Source organism: Elephas maximus, chromosome 1 (genome assembly GCF_024166365.1).
Source record: "Elephas maximus indicus isolate mEleMax1 chromosome 1, mEleMax1 primary haplotype, whole genome shotgun sequence".
Lineage (NCBI taxonomy): Eukaryota > Metazoa > Chordata > Mammalia > Proboscidea > Elephantidae > Elephas > Elephas maximus.
The window spans coordinates 49,621,267-49,640,681 of record NC_064819.1 but is presented as its reverse complement, the minus strand read 5'-3'; the positions used below and the strand labels follow the sequence as shown (position 1 = coordinate 49,640,681).

General features: G+C 40.2%; 1 protein-coding gene across 4 annotated transcripts in view; it reads left to right on the top strand.

Annotated features, from left to right (window-relative positions):
• The window catches only part of CAGE1 (cancer antigen 1), an 80,380-nt gene that overhangs the window by 27,729 nt on the left and 33,236 nt on the right, over positions 1-19,415 (top strand). For 3 of the 4 annotated variants that reach the window (XM_049883096.1, XM_049883079.1, XM_049883087.1), the window contains one exon: positions 2,670-2,777. The exons of the other annotated variant lie outside the window; for it this stretch is intronic. In XM_049883096.1, coding sequence (XP_049739053.1) covers positions 2,670-2,777 — 108 coding nt within the window. The remainder of the gene's footprint in view (positions 1-2,669; positions 2,778-19,415) is intronic. 4 annotated transcript variants of the gene reach the window in all.

The following is a 19,415-nucleotide window of genomic DNA, read 5'->3' as shown; positions in this document are numbered from 1 at the left end:
AATCTTGACTGTAGATAGACTATTCCCTCCCAGCTTCTGGATGACAGTTGTAACAAAAACAAGGAAAGTGAAAATTCAGATAACTTTGCAACAAAACTTATTACTAAGGGATGAGACAGTCCTCTCTTTTCTGGCCCTGACCCACAAACCCAACAACAACAACAGCCTTGTATAAACTCCTTCTCCTGTTTACAATGTTAGGATGATAAATCATATGAAGAAGATATGCATGGGCCTATTTCTGCATCATGTGGTTTAGCTGGGCCTTGTTAGGTGGAATGCGATGTGGCTTTGGATGACTTAAACAACTGGATGGTAGTCTTTCAACTTTTTTACTTTCCTGTGTATAGATTTGCATTTTACAGTCTCACTTCAGTTCTTAATTTTTTAAATATTTATGTAATGGTTGGATGAGTTTAGAACTGAATTGCAGATCAGAGCATGGAAACTTGACACAAAAGTTAAAATTAAAGATGAATGGTCTTCATTTGGGATCATCTAAACCATGCCCTTGTTCTAGACGGTAAGACCTGGCAACTCTTTCAGTGATGGGCTTGAATGTATGCTCTGTAATTGTACAGAATGATAACATATATGAAGTTGTCAGGCATGGGAATACATACAGCACAGCTGTAGTTAAACCTTTTTTTTTTTTAATTATTGTACTTTAGATGAAGGCTTACAGAACAAACTAGTTTCTCATTAAACAATTTGTATACATATTGTTTTGTGACATTGGTTACCAACCCCATGACATGTCAACACTCTCCCTTCTTGACCTTGGGTTCCCTATTACCAGCTTTCCTGTACCCTCCTGCCTTCTAGTCCTTGCCCCAGGGCTGGTGCGCCCCTTTAGTCTCGTTTTGTTTTATGGGCCTGTCCAATCTTTGGCTGAAGGGTGAACCTCAGGAGTGACTTCATTACTGAGCCAGAAGTGTATGTGAGGGCCATACTCTCAGGGTTTCTTCAGTATCTGTCAAGCCAGTAAGTCTGGTCTTTTTTTGTAAGTTAGAATTTTGTTCTACATTTTTCTCCACCTCTGTCTGGGACCCTCTTGTGATCCCTGTCATAGCAGTCAATGGTGGTAGCCAAGCACCATCTAGTTGTACTGGACTCAGACTGGTGGAGGCTGTGGTAGATGTGGTCCGTTAGTCCTTTGGACTAATCTTTCCCTTGTGTCTTTGGTTTTCTTCATTCTCTCTTGCTCTGGACGGGGTGAGACCAGTGGAGTATCTTAGATGGCTGTTCACTAGCTTTTAAGACTCCAGACACTACTCACCAAAGTAGAATATAGAACATTTTCTTTATAAACTATGTTATGCCAATTGAACGAGATGTTTCCCGAGACCACAGTTCCCATAGCCCTCAGCCTAGTAATTTGGTCCCTCAGGGAGTTTGGATATGTCTATGGACCTTCCATGACCTTGCCTTGGACAAGTTGTACTGGCTTCCCCAGTACTGTGTACTGTCTTATCCTTCACCAGAGTTACCACTTATCTACTGTCTATTTAGCGTTTTCCATCCCCACCCCTCCCATCCCTGGTAACCATCAAAGATTGTTTATTTTTGTGTGTAAACCTTTTCATGAGTTTTTATAGTAATGGTCTCATATAATATTTGTCCTGTAGTTTAACCTTTTGATCGTTATATAAAGTAATAAATGTTTACAAACCGTGTGTGTGTGTGTGTGTATATATATATATATATATATGCGCAGAACTGCCCCATGGGGTTTCCAAGGAGTGGCTGGTGGATTTCAACTGCTGAACTTTTGGTTAGCTGCCGAGCTCTTAACCACTGCATCACCAGGGCTGCTATATATATTTGTGTGTGTGTGTGTGTGTATATATGTGTGTGTGTATAAATATATATACACACACACTTGTACGTATGGTAAAATGCAAACATAAAAACATATATGTGTTTATGTTTGCATGTTTTATTTATCAACAGTTTTTACTTATGTTCATATGAATCATAAAAACCCAAAAACATAAAAGAGGATTATTTAAGTTTCACAGGAAGGTCTTAGAATAACTTCTAAATCTTGAAAATACTTTAATCATGGAATATAGAAATCATGATTTGTCATGCATTTGCACATTTTTTTTCCTAGAGAAAGATCTGGGAACAACTCTGCTGTTCATAATCTATTACTTTTAAAGGAGTTGTATTCTTAAGGGGTAGTAAAACATACATAAAGTAAACCTCATTTGTTGAATTTTAAATTCTTGTGTTGTCATTAGGATTACCTTTGTCTTTTTTGGTATTTTATGGAGCTTTGATTCAGGAGAAAATTTGTTATTTGTTCATTTAGATACCTTGAAATACAGGATATTGCTTCTATAGAAATAAATATAAAATCCATATAGATAATTTCCAAGTTGTAAATATATATGAAGATCTTATTTGGCTAATTGGAGACCGTAGGTTTGTAACCTTTGGAAGCCTGTCACCTGTACATCTTATTGGTAAAATGAGTCTACTAGTGACTTACCTACCTGGAGACAGAGACCAGGTGATTTGTTCTTCTAACCCTAAGCCCTGCACTTTGATGATTTTAGCCACTGATGAACTCTTTGATTTTTTAGACTAATAAAATATTTATTGTCAGATGTCCCTAGGAGTGTGAAAGCATTAAAATTGAGCACAAATATATTTAATCTCAGGTCACAGACTTTGATTCAAATGAAACCGAGAATGTCAATGATGTACCTCTCTTATTGGGAGCCAAACTGGATAAGTACCACAACCTAAATGAGGAGCTTGATTTCTTGGTAAGAAAGAGTTTTAATTGCTTTGCTGTAATTTCTATGCCATTTTACTAAGTTTAAGAAATTACCAACCTTCAAAAAATTTGCTCATTAAAATGGTCACCCAGTGGCATTCCAACAGTATTATTGGCCATTATTGGCCCACAAAAGTGCAAAATTGAAGTTTGCATTTTCAGTTTAGACATTTTAGTTATCACCCCACCTGATTTATGTTTAAACTATTGAGATTTATTTTTTCAAAGTGTATAAGTAAACAAATATGTGCTATTTTCATAGTGGACAAAAAAAAAAAGAAACATACTGCCGCCAAGTCGATTCTGACTCAGCGACCCTATAGGACAAAGCACATTTATATTGTTGCATGCACTACCACCATTTTTCCAGGAACATCTGTTTACAACAACCAGGATTAAGGGGTGCCTTGGGAAGTAGTACTCATGGTTTAATTTAGATGGTAGCTAAAGATAAAAGCGGATATAACAAAAAAATATATTAGAAGAAAATGAAAATATGATCTTGGTATTGAACTAGTTACAGAGTAATTTAACAATCTAGTTGGATCTCACCATAATGAAAAAGAGACTAAATAACATAACTGATTTTTTAATAGTAGTTAAGTAGAGAAGTCTATCATTGTATTTTTAAATGATTAAGAAGCAGCATTCTGTACTAAATTCATTACATGCTTTAATCTAGGAGTAGTATAAGAACTTGTCTAGATTCCTTAGTGATAAAAACCAGGGTCAGCCCAAAGCTGATCCATATGAGGTAGACGTCAGAGATACTTCCTCTCTCAGAACTTTTTACCAGTTCTGACACCACCCGTCCTTTTCATGGCACTCTCTACTTCTCTGCTGGGTTCAATAATCTGTTGCAATGGTCACGTAGAACTCTTAGACCATACTTAAAATTAACTAGCTTATTAAGAAAGTAATAGGGTACAACTTGGGATCAGGATCCAACAGACTACAACTCAGGATCAGCATCAGGAAGCTTGTAGGCAAAGTCTGGAAGTCTCCCCTGAAGTAGAGAGCATATCCCTCCCTTCTTCAGTGCAGAACAGCTCTCTCAGCTCCTCTTCGCCATGCAAGCAAGCAGACCCTTCTCTCTGCCATGCGTGCCCTCTCTCATCCCTCTCAGGACTGGCTTTCTCTTGACCTTCTCTTGGCCCCTTTAAGACAGGCCTCTCTGCCTTCATCTACCTCGCCATCAGTCTTTCCACGTCTAACTGACCTAGCTCATAGCCAGTGTAGCAGTTTTGTTCAGCTCTCTTAGCCACATTCCTAGCAGGTTTCTGCTGTCACCACTGACTCTATGCTGTGCCCCTTACGGGCCTGTCACTGCAGAGCCCCTTCCGGGCCTCTCGCTCTCTTTGGTTTTACAGCCATTCAACTGTGTTACAGCTCTTTTAGGAGGTTCCTCATCTACTCTGCTTCTTTCTTCTTGCCCATCTTGCCTTTTCTCCTTTCCTTATTTCTTCATTCTTCCTTCTGCCACCTCTGTGGGGGCGGCCGCATGTATAAGCAAAGTCTTTGTCAATTTTAAGGCATGGCCCTCCCACCAGGACCACAAACTGACCAATCCCCTCAGTAGGCCACAGTCACTTCATTTGCAAAGTAGGCTATAGCTACGTCATTTGCATAGTCTCTGATATCTTCATTTGCGTAGTGTATTGCCCTATCCCTGCAAGGTACATACCAATGACAGGGCAGGCTCTGGCCAAGGGCCAGACAGGAAGTATCAAACCATCAAGTTGTTTACACCTTACCCAGGAAATGTCAATCAACCGGAACAAAAGTAACAAACCCTCTGAGGCAGAAAACTAGCGGAAAAGGTAACTCCTTAGGGTTTAGAGGAAAAATCTCTCAAGCTGTTTTTTCAAAGAACCAAGGCAAAAGGCCACATAAACTCATTTCACAACACTTGCCCATTCACCTTTAAGAGGGGAAAAAAAAGGCCCAATGCTGTGAGGGTTCAAAGGTTTCCTCTTTTCTAATTTATTAATTTTTTTTTCATTCAATAAATAATTATTGACTTGCCATGAAATGTAAAGCAATGCTAGTCACTAAGGAAATATAAACCCTACATCTGTGGAATCTAGAGAAGAAGATAAAATAGGTAAATAACTTGTACAAGGAATAAAGGAAGTTTTTAAAAGAAATACAGTGACTGGCATCTACTGGACACAAGTAAACACTCCTGAACGAATGAAGTTTAGAGGAGGAAGAGATGCCTTCCATGTGGGAGAACCAGGGAAGGCTCATGAAGGAGATGGCAGTTGGGCCTTGAGGACTAGTTAAAATTGACTCATAGGGAGATAAGACAAGAGCATTCAATAAAAGTCTGTCATTCATTAGCAGCTTCTGTGTGTCAGGCCCTGTGGATACAAGATGATTAGAATGAGCTTTGGTCTGGAGGCAACACAAAGCTGGGAGGAAAACGAGGACACACTTGGAAGAGCATCAGATACACCACATCACCTTTAAAATGACCTGCAGTCTTTCCTGAGAAATTTGGTTCCTCAGAGAAACCAAATAATTGATGAGGGAAAGTTCTTCATTAAGGAAGAAAAGGGACATTTAGACAATTCTGCAAGGAATAAAATAAGGAGTCTAGGTAATTGTCATAATGGCTGCTAAAACCTTTAGCGGTTGATAGGGAAATTTTAATGATGGATCAGACTGAAAATTCCTGAACCCACTGATCAATCTAACAGCACCACAGGGGAGACAATCAGACACCGTGCCTCCTGGTGTGATGCAAGAGGAAGCACACAACACCATCCACCAAGTATTCTCACCAACACAGTGAATCTTAAAAGAAGCTTCTAGAACTAACTACCAGTTTACAGGAAATATAGTGGATCCAAAAAAAAAAAAAAACTTACGACACCAGAATAACAAATCCATAATGGGGGAAATTTTTAGAACAAATGTCCCAGTTTTTCGATAAATAAATGGTATGAAAAAAGAGACTCAACGTTGTAAGAGAGAAATCAGTGAAATGCAAAATGTGAAACGTGTAGATCCTGATTTGAACAAACCAACTATAAAGATAATTGTGAGATAAGAGTAGAAAACTGAACACAGTCTAAGGTAATACCAAGAAATTATTGTGACTTTTAATAGAACTAAAAGCTCTTATCTGTATTTATAAGTGAAATAATACGATGACTAGGTTTGCATTAAAATACTCCAGGAAAAAAAAAAAAGTGGAGGAGGAAGGATGGAGTGATAGAAAAATGTTGATATTTGTTAGGTTGTGAGTCCTTGGCGGTTCACTGTACTTATTTTCTGTACTTTTGTATGTGTTTGAAAATTTCCAAAAATAAAAATAATTTTTTTTTCTTTTAAATGTAGAAATGTGCTTCAGAAGTCTCCTCCCCATTCTCTAAGACTTGGTTTACTAGAGTTAAGTTGGGAGTGAATCATACCTTCCCTGATGCTTTGTCATGTGCTTCTCCCATGGTCCTTCTGATCCTTTGCCATTGGTCCTTCTTCACAATTCCAATCCTCCTGTCTGTTTCACTCACCCTCTGACCTCCTACATCCTGAGACAGGGTCCTTGACTTCAGATTGCCTTCAGACTGGCTTTAGCTTCCTGGGTGTTACACTGTCAAGTGCAAAGTGTCTCTTGGTCTTAGAAGAAAATCATAAGGAACACCAAAGTCAGGTATTAGGTCAGAGGGAACAGGAGTTTCTGTTCAGTTAACAGTACTGATGCTCAAGGTTCAATTTGGGATAGTAGCAATAATCCCTCGATTCCTTCCTTAAAATCCCATCTCCAATTAAATAGAAACCTTTCCATAAAAATTAGATCTTATGGAGGGGCCAAGATGACGGAGTAGTCAGACACTTCCTGTGGACTGCCTTACAAGAAAGACCCCCCCCCCAAAAAAAAAAATCCAAGCGAATTGATTATATAGGACAATCTAGGAGCCGGGAACATCAAAGACAAAGCTGAGGAGTCAGACTGAGCGGCAGGGGAAGGAAGAGACAGTTTAAAAGCAGAGAAGATTTGCCAGACCTGACCTGGCTGGCATTCTGCAGGCTGGATAGGCTGGCGTGCATGGGCTGAGGCAAGCAGTAGCACTCAGGATGCATTTTACACATTGGGAGAAACCAAGCGGCGGAGAGTCTGCACAAGCCTCCAGAGCCAGGGGGAGGTGTCACTGGATCTGCAAAAGATAAGTGCAAGCATCTTCCCTACCAAGTGAAATCAAAATAACTCTGGGAAGTACTTCCCTTCCTTTCACCCACCCCCTCTCCGCTCTGCTTCTGTCCTGGTCTGGCTGCAGCGATAGCCGTGCCCCATAGCCTGAAAGTGGGACCTGTCATGTGCCCTGAGCCATTCTCCCAGAGGGGAAAAATTAAAAAACAAATAACAAACAAGAAAGATAACCTGCCAGCTCCCCTAAGCCAAGACCTCAGGGTAGGCACAGCCCCTTTGCCTAGGCACAGGCATAAGGGGTACATGGACTTTGAATGGCTTTCACCCCTCTCTAGACCTGTGTGGGCCCATTTCAACAGTGTAGGCCCTCTTTAGCATAGTACAACAGGGTATATGCCTAAAGCCTATTTTCAAATGCAACAGCTAAAGAGGAGCAGCAGATTCATGATATTTGACACCATTCTGCCCATTAAGCAGGGTCATTGCCTACCCTCATCAGGGACCTGAGGACTGGTGGCTCCACCTACTCCACCTAGCCACCTACAACAGAGGTCCGAGACTAAGTAGTGCCTCCCAGTCCTTACAGCCAATAGCATTGGGTGCCCAAAGTCCAACTGCAAAATCCACCCGCCTACACACTCTAGGGAACAGGGACACGCCTTCTATCCAGACACTCAGGGACAGCCATCAGCCCACTACCTTGCTCAACACATAACTCCCTATTCCCAGCCAGATACCTGTGCCTGCTCCAAATCACCCCATGTAGCCCTGCCCATCTAGAACTGTAGGTGAGAACTCGCACCACAACTCGGTGACCGACTGAACCTACACAAGAAAAGTAAATGGACTCCCAGGCTCACATATTTAGTAGCAGCTCTAACCATCTGGTGACAGGACATGAGAACTTCAAAGATGCCAATAATCAAAGTAGTTCACATGACCAGCCTATTTGGGCATATTAAAACGAAACAAAACAAGAAACCAGGACACAGTAAGCAAACATAAAATATATGTAATAACTTATTGATGGCTCAAAGACAACAGTCAATATCAAATCACATGAAGAGGCAGACCATGATGGTCTGTAGCAAGTGACCAAAATAAAGAGCCAGGAAACCTTTCAGAAGAAGAGAAGGTCTTGGAATTACTGGAGGTAGAATTCAAGAGATTAACATACAGAGCTCTTTAAGAGATGAGGAGGGAGATCAGGCAAAATGCAGACCAAGCCAGGGAACATACAGACAAAGCACTAGAGGAAATTAAGAAGGTTATACAAGAACAAAATGACAAATTTAACCGGCTGCAAGAATCCATAGAGAGACAGCAAATAGAAATCCAAAAAATTAACAATAAAATTTCAGAATTAGACAATTCAATGGAAAGTCATAGGAGCAAAACTGAGGCAATGGAAGTCAGAATTAGTGAGATTGAAGATAAAGCACTTGACACCAATTTAGTTGAGGAAAAATCAGATAAAAGAATCTTATAAAATGAAGAAACCCTAAGAATTATGTCAGACTCTACCAAGAGGAATAGCCTATGAGTGATTGGAGTACCAAACCGGGGTGGGGGTGGGGGGAAGGAATTACAAAAAATAGAATTGTTGAAGATTTGTTGGCAGAAAACTTCACTGATACCATGAAGGACGAGAAGATATCTACCCAAGAAGCTCATTGAATCTCACACAGGGTAGATCCGAAAAGAAAGTCACCAAGACATATCATAATCAAACTTGCCAAAACCAAAGATAAAGAGAGAAATTGAAGAGTAGCTAGAGATAAATAAGAAGTCATCTAAAAGGAGAGTCAGTAAAACTAAACTCTGACTACTCAGCAAAAACCAGGCAGCCAAGAAGGCAATGGAATGACATACATAAAGCCCTGAAGGAAAAAAAAAATTGCCAACCAAGAATTATATATCCAGCAAAAATTTCTTTCAAATATAAAGGTAAAATTAGGGCATTTCCAGATAAATAGAAGTTAAGGAAATTTGTAAAAACCAAACCAAAATTACAAGAAATACTTAAGGGAGTCCTCTGATTAGAGAATCAATAATATTAGATAACAACCCAAGACTAGAACACAGGACATAACAACCAGATGTCAGCCTAGATAAAAATAAGGGAATCACAAAAATAAGTCAAAGCTAAAACACTAAAAATAGGGAAACAGATGTCAATATGTAAAAGATAACAACATTAAAACAAAAGAGGGACTAAGTAATGTAATCATAGAACTTTAGTATGAAGAGAAAGTTAAAGCAATATCAAGAAATAAAAGATTGGTTTAAACTTAGAAAAATAGAGGTAAATTTTAAGGTAACTACAAAGGAAACTAACAACCCTACACATCAAAATAAAAAAAAGAAGAAAAACATAAAGACTCAGCAAATACAAAATCAACAACAATGAAAAACAACTCAGCACAGAAGACTAAGTGGAACAAAGAAACTGTCAACACACACACAAAAAATACATCAAAATGACAGTACTAAACTCATAAAAAAAACCTATCAATAAATACAATAAATATAAATGGACTAAATGCACCGATAAACAGAGAGTGGCTGAGTGGATGAAAAAACACAATCCGTCTATATGCTGCCTACAAGAGACACACCTTAAACGCAAAGACACAAACAAACTAAAACTCAAAGGATGGAAACAAATATATATCAAGCAAACAACAAAAAAGAGCAGGAATGGCAATGTTAACCTTTGACAAAATAGATTTTGACATAAAATCCACCACAAAGGATAAGGAAGGACACTAATGATTAAAGGGTCAATATACCAGGAGAGCATGACCATAATAAATATTTATGCACCCCCTGACACGACTTCAAAATACATAAAACAAACTCTAACAGCATTGAAAAGAGAAATAGCTCCACAATAATAGTATGAGATTTCAACACACCACTTTTGGTGAAGGACAGAACATCAGCTCAGTAAAGACACGGAAGATCTAAATGCCACAGTCAACCAACCAGATCTCATAGACATATACAGAACACTCCATCCAACAGCACCCGAGTATACTTTCTTTTCCAATGCACATGGAACATCCTCCAGAATAGACCAATATTAGGCCACAAAGCAAACCTTAACAGAATCCAAAAACATTGAAGTATTACAAAGCATCTTTTCTGACCATAAAGCCATAAAAGGAGAAATCACTAACAGAAAAAGCAAGGAAAAAAAATCACATACATGGAAATTGAACAACGCCTTGTTCAAAAACTACTAGGTGATAGAAGAAATCAAGGACAGAATAAATTCATTGAATCAAATGAGAATGAGAACACATCCTATCAGAACCTTTGGGACAGAGCAAAAGCAGTGCTCAGAGGTCAGTTTATAGCAATAAATACATACATCCAAAAAGAAGAAAGGGCCAAAATGAAAACATTAACTCTACAACTGGAACAAATAGAAAGAGAGCACCAGAAGAAAGAAAATAATAAAACCTAGAGCAGAAATAAATGAAATAATGGATAGAAAAACAATTGAAAGAATTAACAAGACCAAAAGCTGGTTCTTTTGAAAATATCAACAAAATCAATAAACCATTGGCCAAACTGACAAAAGAAAAACAGGAGAGGAAGCAAATAGCCCAAATAAGAAACAAGATGGGTGATATCACAACAGACCCAACCGAAATTAAAAGAATCATAACAGAATACTATGAAAAATTGAATCCTACAAATTACAAAACCTAATGGAAATGGACACATTTCTACAAACACACTACCTACCTAAACTAACAGAAACCGAGGTAGAAAAACTAAATAAACCTATAACAAAAGAAGAGATTGAAGCATAATTAAAAAACTCCCAACAACAACAACAAAAAAGCCCTGGCTGTGACGGCTTCACTGGAGAATTCTACCATACTTTTTTTTTTTTTTTCAGAGAATAGTTAGCACCACTACTATTAAAGATATTTCAGAGCATAGAAAAGGATGGAATACTTCCAAACTCATTCTATGAAGCCAGCATATCCCTGATACCAGAACCAGGTAAAAGGTAAAGACACCACAAAAAAAGAAAATTACAGACAAATATTCTTTATGAACACAGACACAAAAATCCTCAACAAAATTCTAGCCAACAGAATTCAACAACATATCAAAAAAATAATTCACCATGACCAAGTGGGATTCATACCAGGTATGCAGGGACGGTTCAACATTAGAAAAACAATCAATGTAATCCATCACATAAACAAAGCAAAAGATAAGAACCACCAGATCTTATCAATTGATATAGAAAAGGCATTTGATAAAGTCCAACACCCATTCATGATAAAACTCTTAGCAAAATAGGAATAGAAGTGTAATTCTTCAACATAATAAAGGGCATTTATATAAAGCCAACAGCCAACATCATCCGAAATGGAGGGAGTCTGAAATTATTCCCCTTGAGAATGGGAATCAGACAAGGATGCCCTTAATCACCACTCTTGCTCAACGTTGTGCTGGAGGTCCTAGCCAGAGCAGTAAGGCAAGAAAAAGAAATAAAGGGTGCCCAAATTGGTAAGGAAGAAGTAAAAGTACCCCTATTTGCAGAAGATATGATCTTATACACAGAAAATCTCAAAGAATCCACAAAAAAAGCACTGGAACTAATAGAAGATTTCAGCAAAGCATCAGGATACGAGATAAATGTACAAAAATCAGTTGGATTCCTCTACACCAGCAAAGAGAGCTTGGAAGAGGAAACCACCAAATCAATACCATTTCAATAGCCCCCAAGAAGATAAAATACTTAGGAATAAATCTAACTAGAGATGGAAAAGACCTATATAAAGAAAACTACAAGACACTACTGCAAGAAACCAAAAGAGGCCTACATAAGTGAAAAAACATACCTCACCTGTGGATAGGAAGACTCAACATTGTGAAAATGTCTATTCTACCCAAAGCAATCTATAGATACAATGCAATCCCAAACCAAATTCCAACATTTTTTAATGAAATGGAGAACCAAATCACCAACTTCATATGGAAAGGGAAGAGACCCCGGATAAGTAAAGCATTACTGAAGAAGAAGAACAAAATGGAAGGCCTCACACTACCTGATTTTAGAACCTATTATACCGCCACAGTAGTCAAAACACCCTGTTACTGGTACAACAACAGATACATAGACCAATGGAACAGAATTGAGAATCCAGACGTAAATTCATCCTCCTATGAGCAGTTGATATTTGACAAAGGCCCAAAGTCCATTAATTGTGGAAAATACAGTCTCTTTAACAAATGGTGCTGGCATAATTTGATATCCATCTGCAAAAAAATGAAGCAAGACCCATACTTCACACCATGCACAAAAACTAACTCAAAATGGATCAGAGACCTAAATATAAAATCTAAAATGATAAAGATCATGGAAGAAAAGATAGAAACAATGCTAGGAGCCCTAATACGTGGCATAAACAATATACAAACCATAACTAACAATGCACAAACACCAGAACAGAAACTAGGTAACTGGGAGCTCCTAAAAATCAAACACGCTCATCCAAAGACTTCACCAAAAGAGTAAAAAGACAACCAGCAGACAGGGAAAAATTTGGGGGCTGCAGCAAATCCAATAAATGTCTAATCTCTAAAATCTACAAAAAAAAAAAAAAAAACTGTAAAAACCTCAACAACAAAAAGAAAAATAACCCAGTTAAAAAATGGGTGAAAGATGTGAACAGACACTTCACCAAAGAAGACATTCAGACATGAGGAAGTGCTCACAGTCATTAGCCATTAGAGAAACGCAAATCAAAACTACAATGAGATATCATCTCACCGTCACAAGGCTAGCACTAATCCAAAAAACACAGAATAATAAATGTTGAGAGGTTGTGGAGAGACTGGAACACTTAAACACTGCTGATGGGAATGTAAAATGGTACAACCACTTTGGAAATAGATTCTGGGTTCCCTTAAGAAACTAGAAATAGAAGTACCATACGATCCAGCAATCCCACTTCTTGAAATAGATCCTAGAGAAATAAGAGCTGTCACAGGAATAGATAAATGCACACCCATGTTCATTGCAGCACTGTTTAAAATAGCAAAAAGATGGAAACAACCTAGGTGCCCATTAGTAGATGAATGGATAAACAAATTATGGTGCATACACACAATAGAATACTATGAAATGATAAAGAACAATGATGAATTTGCAAAACATCTCACAACATGGATGAGTCTGGAAGCATTATGCTGAATGAAATTAGTTGTAAAAGGACAAATATTGTATGGGACTGCTTTTATAAGAACTCAAGAAAAGGTATAAACAAACAAAACATTCGTTGATGGTTGTGAGGGTGGCAGGGGAGGGAGAGGAGAATTCACTAACTAGATAACCGTAGACAAGAATTATCTTAGGTAAAAGGAAGGACAACACAGTACAGGCGAAGTCAGCACAAATGGACTAAACCAAAAGCTAAGAAGTTTCCTGAACACAACCAAACACTTTGAGGGACAGACTAGCAGGGGTAGGGGCTTGAGGGGAGACTGTGGTGGTTTCAGGGGACATCTAGGTCAATTGGCTTAACGAAGTTTATTAAGAAAATGTTCCGCATCCCACTTTGGTGAGTGGTGCCTGGGGTCTTAAAAGCTGGCGAGCGGCCATCTAAGATGCATCAGTTGGTCCCAACCCACCTGAGCAAAGGAGAATGAAGAACAGCAACGACACAAGGAAAATATTAGCCCAAGAAGCAAAAGGGCCATCAGCCTGAGACCAGAAGAACAAGATAGTGCCCAGCTACCACCAATGACCTCCCCGACAGGGAATACAGCAGGGAGGCCCTCACAGAGCGGGAGAAAAGTGGGGTGCAGAACTCAAATTCCCGTAAAAAGACCAGACTTAATGGTCTGACTGAGACTGGAGGAACCCCAGAAGACACGGCCCTCAGACGTTCTGTTAACCCAGAACTAAAACCATCCCCGAAGCGCACTCTTCAGACAAAGATTAGACTGGACTATAAAACATAAAATAATAACTCGTGAAGAGTGTGCTTCTTAGTTCAAGTAGATACCTGAGACTAAATGGACAGGTCCTGTCCAAAGGCGAGATGAGAAGGCAGGAAAGGGCAGGAGCTGATTGAATGGACACAGGAAATCCGGAGTGGAAAGAGGGGTGTGCTATCACGTTATAGGAATTGCAACTAGTGTCACATAACAATATGTGTCTAAATTTTTGTATGAGAATTAACTTGAGCTGTAAACTTTCACCTAAAGCACAATAAAAAATTTTTTTTTAGTAAACTTTCACCTAAAGCACAATAAAAAAATTAGATCTTCTTTAACCAGTATTATAGAATATTTAAAGATTAAAATCTGAAATGCTAACCTAAAACATACCACTTCAGCATGTAATCTGTATATTACATAAAACATTCACCTAATTTTTTTATTTTGGTAGCTTTTAAAATTGAAAGTTTGTTATATTGTAAAGATAAAGCACTCAGAAGGTAGTATATTCTTTTCATTTTCATATTCATCTCCTATAGTCATAGAAAAGAACAAATACTATGCAGAGTATTATTGCTTGAGGAAAAGAGGAATAAAAAAAAACTGAGTGTCTCACAGTCCCCCAACCTATGGAAGATACCCACCAGTTCCTGGGTTTTGTGTGTACTGTTACCTTAGGTGAGGAGCCCTGGTAGCACAGTGGTGAAGCACTCAGCTGCTAACTGGAAGGTTGGCAGTTCAAACACGCCAGCCATTCTGAGGGAGAAAGATGTGGCAGTGGGCTTCCGTAAAGACTGCAGCCTTGGAAACCCTTTGGGGCAGTTCTACTCTGTCATATAGGGTCTCTCTGAGTTGGAATCAACTCATTGACAATGGGTTTGGTTTTTGGTTATTACCTTAGGTATACTTTATAGTTTGTTGGCCTCTCTGGCACTGATCGAAGCTCTGAAGAAGAGCTCTAGGGCTCACTGGAACTCAGGTCACACAGGTGGAAGGGCTATTCAGCCAGGTGTAATCTTAGCTCCTCAGTTGCCATAGAACGATGTCAGCCCTACCATCTCTTTCTTTGTTCTCTCAGCCATCCTGGGTATTTAACAGTGGTTCTCCTGAGAACTCTAACCCTGTTCCTCACCTTCCTGACTTTGATTTCCCTAAGTCCTGTTGTAAAGCCAGCAAAAGAAACTATTTATACTGCAGAACCTTGTCAGAGGATATAACATCAATTTATCTGCCAACCAGCTCTTAACAAATGTTTGTTTTAGAGCTGTTGTATTTCTAAACAAATGATTATCTGTGCAATCCTTTCATTGCTCTAGTGGTAATCCACACTGAAGAATACATGTTACATTATGGCCTAATCCATGGATGCACACACACTTACAGCTGAAACGTTGAGTTTTTGGTTGGTTGGTTGGTTTTTTTTTTTAATTTTATTTCGTTCTATTCCTTTTTTTTTTTTTTCTATTATGCATGGTACACTAAATTCATCTCACTACTTAATAAAACATCACAACCTGGATCATGTATATTATCAGAAAGCTGCTGCTTGGACCACATTATCTCAGGCCCTACAGAACTGCTTTACTAAGTGTGCTTTGGTATTATGCCCACATCTTTCATTCAGTGAATAATCCCAGGAAACATCTTTGTCCATTTGCTTTAGCTTCTAGGAAGTTCACCTCCAAATACATGGCACTGTAGTGTCAGTCTTAACTGTTTCTATACCTGCATGTTGCTCTTCGCCTGTTCTATGCATTCTGGTTTAATGTTTTGTTTTTTGTTTATATTTTATTATGTGCATGTGATATCAAAACCTTTGTGTAAAGAATTGGGAAATAATCTTCATAGGTCATGCTCTGCAGGGCCTGTTTATAGTGATGATTGATCCATCTGCTCTCATGACGAAAGTTATTTCTACTTTGGCCCACTTTCTCTGAAATGACACTGGCAAAGTGTAAGACAACCCCCTATGAGGAAAATGTGTTAGCGCTAGTAAAAGCCACTTGGGAAACCTGGAATTTTCACCTAGAGAGAGCTAAATACCCTGACGACCTGTCCATGCCACTTGCACCTCAAGTCATAGGGGACCTCGGTGATCGTCTTACAGATGTGTTTGTGTGGGTAAAGGACCTAGTTTTACCCTAAGTAAGGTGGCTTTGTCTTTGGCTCCAGAGAAGTAACCCTTGGAGTAATTGAGGTGCCTTGGTCTGGGCCACACCTGAGAATTTGTGCTGACAAGTGGGGGCTGGCCAGGTTAGAAAAGACCCACCTGAGAGGTCAATGTCAACTAGCCTTAAGAGGCATGGTTTAGCTTATCATGCAGGCCTGGCTGGTAAAAGCCCTGAGCACAGAGGCTCAGAGAGCTTCCTGGTTGACAGTAACATCTGCTCTCAGGAGGGGAGCACATCCCTTGGGACATGGAAGCTTTGAGTTAGGAACTCTCCCAGACCTCATCCTATGCATCTGTCTTTGGATTAGGGATGTGACCTGAGCAAGGGTGCTACATCCCACTCTAATCCTCTTTAACCATTGTCGGAGATTATGATTTATAACACATAGGAAAATCACAAAATGGAGGACAACTGCACAATATTGGGAATCATGGCCTAAACAAGTTGACGCATATTTTTGGAGGACACAATTCAATCCATGACACTCCACTCTTTGACCCCCCAAAATTCATGTCCTTGCTACATGTAAGACACATTTGCCCCATCATATCATAGCAAAAGTCTTAAATCAATTCCAAGTCCAAAATCCAAAGATTCTTCTTCATCTGTGAAATCTAGAATACAAGTTATCTGCTTCTAAAGTACAATGGCAGAATAGGCACAAGCTAGACATTTCTATTATAAATGAGAGAAATTGGAGGGAAAGAAGGCATAACAGGCACCAAGGAAGTCAGCAGAACACATTCATTAGCCCTAAAGGCTTGAAAATAATCCTCTGTTCTGAGACCATTTACACAGTGGCCCTCCCCTCCAGACTCTAGGTATTGGCCACACTCTGAGTGGAGGCCCCTTGGCTCTGGGCTTCAGCTCTGCCTTTCAGGCCCACTGGGGTGGCAGCTCTGCTCCCTCGGCCTTCAGCGTACCATTCTCCTAGTCTATCTGAGTGGCGACTGCATCCTTAGAAACACCAGAGGCCATGGCTCCACCCTTTGAAACCCCAGAGGTGGCCATACCTTTTGAGACTGAAGCAGCTTGGTTTCCCGTGTTCCTTGGCCTCTCAGCCCTTGGGCCTTAAGCCTACATCTGCCCTGCCGGAGCAAGTGTTCCAAAGTTCAGTAGCTCCACCAGTAAGTGCCTGGAAGCACCCAGCTCTGCCAGGAACCTTCTATGCACAGACACTCAGCTCTCTCGCTCCATGGATTGGCTCCAGCACTGTCTGGTGCTGGTCTTCTGGTTCCGTTGCTTCCAGTTTGCTCCTGCCTGTCCTCTGCTGCTGTTTCCACCATCTACATTCTCCTCACTTCTTCTGAGTCTTCTTTCCATTCACAATTTCAAAACCGCGTCCACATTTTAGGTATCTGTTAGAGCAGCACCCCACTCTCTCGGTACCAAATTCTGTCTTAGTCATCTACTGCTGCTATAACAGAAATACCACAAGTGGATGTTTTAACAAAAGAAGTTTATTTCCTCACAGTAAAGCAGGCTAAAAGTCCAAATTCAGGATGTCAGCTCCAGGGGAAGGCTCTGTCGGCCTTTTCATCTATTTTCCCCCGGAGTAGGAGCTTCTCTGCACAGGAACCCTGGGTCCAAAGGGCGCCCTCTGCTCCTGGCACTGCTTTCTTGGTAGTAAGAGGTCCCCAACTCTCTGCTTGCTTCCCTTTCCTTTTATCTCTTGTAAGATAAAAAGTGGTACAGGCCACACCCCAGGGAAACTCCCTTTACACTGGATCAGGGATGTGACCTGAGCAAGGGTGCTACCTCCCACCCTAATCCTCATTAACCATGGGCAGAGATATGATTTGTAACACATAGGAAAATTATAAAATGGAGGACGAACACACAATACTGGGAATCATGGCCTAACTAAGTTGACATGTAAGACTCACCTGGAAGGCTGATATCAACTAGCCTCAAGAGTCATGGTTTAGCTTATCATGCAGGCTGGTAAAAGCCCTTAGCACAGAGGCTCAGAGAGCTTCCTACCTGATGATAACATCTGCTCTCAAGAGGGTAGCACATCCCTTGGGACATGGAAGCTTTGAGTTAGGAACCCTCCCAGACCTCACCCTATGCACCTCTTCATATTTGTCTTTTTTTGGCTGTAATAAATCTGTAGCCATAAGTATAGTGCACTCTCCATGAGTTCTGTGAGTCGTTCCAGTAAATTATCGAATCAAAAGGGCAGTGGAAGCTAGCAGGTCAGAAAGTAAGGGTGTCGTGTAGACTCCTGAGCTTGCAGCTGGCATCCTGAAGGGGTACTGAGAAGTCAGCCTTGAATTTGTGGTCAGCAGGTCAGAAGGTTGAGGTGCCCTGTGGACTCCCCAAACTTGCAGCTGGTGTCTGCCTATTTGGTCTGAAGGACACTGTCCTTTTAACTTGTGAGCTCTGACCTAGGTCTGGGACGCTAGGGTCAGAGAGAGAGAGAGAGAATGCTGAGGGTGGAGTAGGGCAGGGAGAAGCAGCTAGCAGCAAGGATGAAGAAGTGGGAAAGTGGGGACTGGATCAGTCTCCACGTTTTGAGGGTTTGATTCATGCTGACCCTTACCATGCAGCGTGGTAGGCAGAATAATGGCCCCTACCAAAGATACCCAAACCCTAATCCCCACAACATGGCAAAAGGGACTTTGTGTTCCTTAATAAAATAAGGAATCTAGGCAATTATGGCAAAAAGAACGTTGCAGCTGTGATTAGGTTAAGAGCCTTGAGATGGGGAGATAATCCCGGAGGATCCAGTCTAACCACAGGAGTCCTTAAAAGTGAAGAACCTTTCTCAGCTGTGTTAGCAGGCTATATGACTATGGAGGCATGGTCAGAGAGATGCAACATTGCTGGCTTTGAACATGGCAGGAGGGGGCTATGAGTCAAGGAATGTGGGTAGCTTTTAGGAGGTGGAAAATTCAAGGAAATGGATTCCCTCCAAGAACCTCCAAAAAGGAACGCAGCCCTGCTGACACCTTCATTTTAGCTTAGTGAGACCCTTGTTGGACTACTAACCTTGCAGTCATGTATGCAAGTGGGAGCATTTATCACACCTGAAAATGCATCATCAAGGATAGCATCAGTGCTTTACTTTACGGAGAATCAAATATTTGTATACATCGGAAAGGAGGGAGTAGAGATTGGGGCTGACAAGCATTTGTATGCACGAAGCGGTGTTCAATGATTTGCAAAGCTGTCTCCTGGCATAAAATAGGAGAGAGGATAAAACAGCATTATAGTTGCTACTTACCTGTTCCTACGTGCTGTCTGACCAGGATCTGGTTCACAGCATCTCATAAGTCACCACGGCACATCTCAGTTTATGAGACTCCTAGAATGAAGGAGA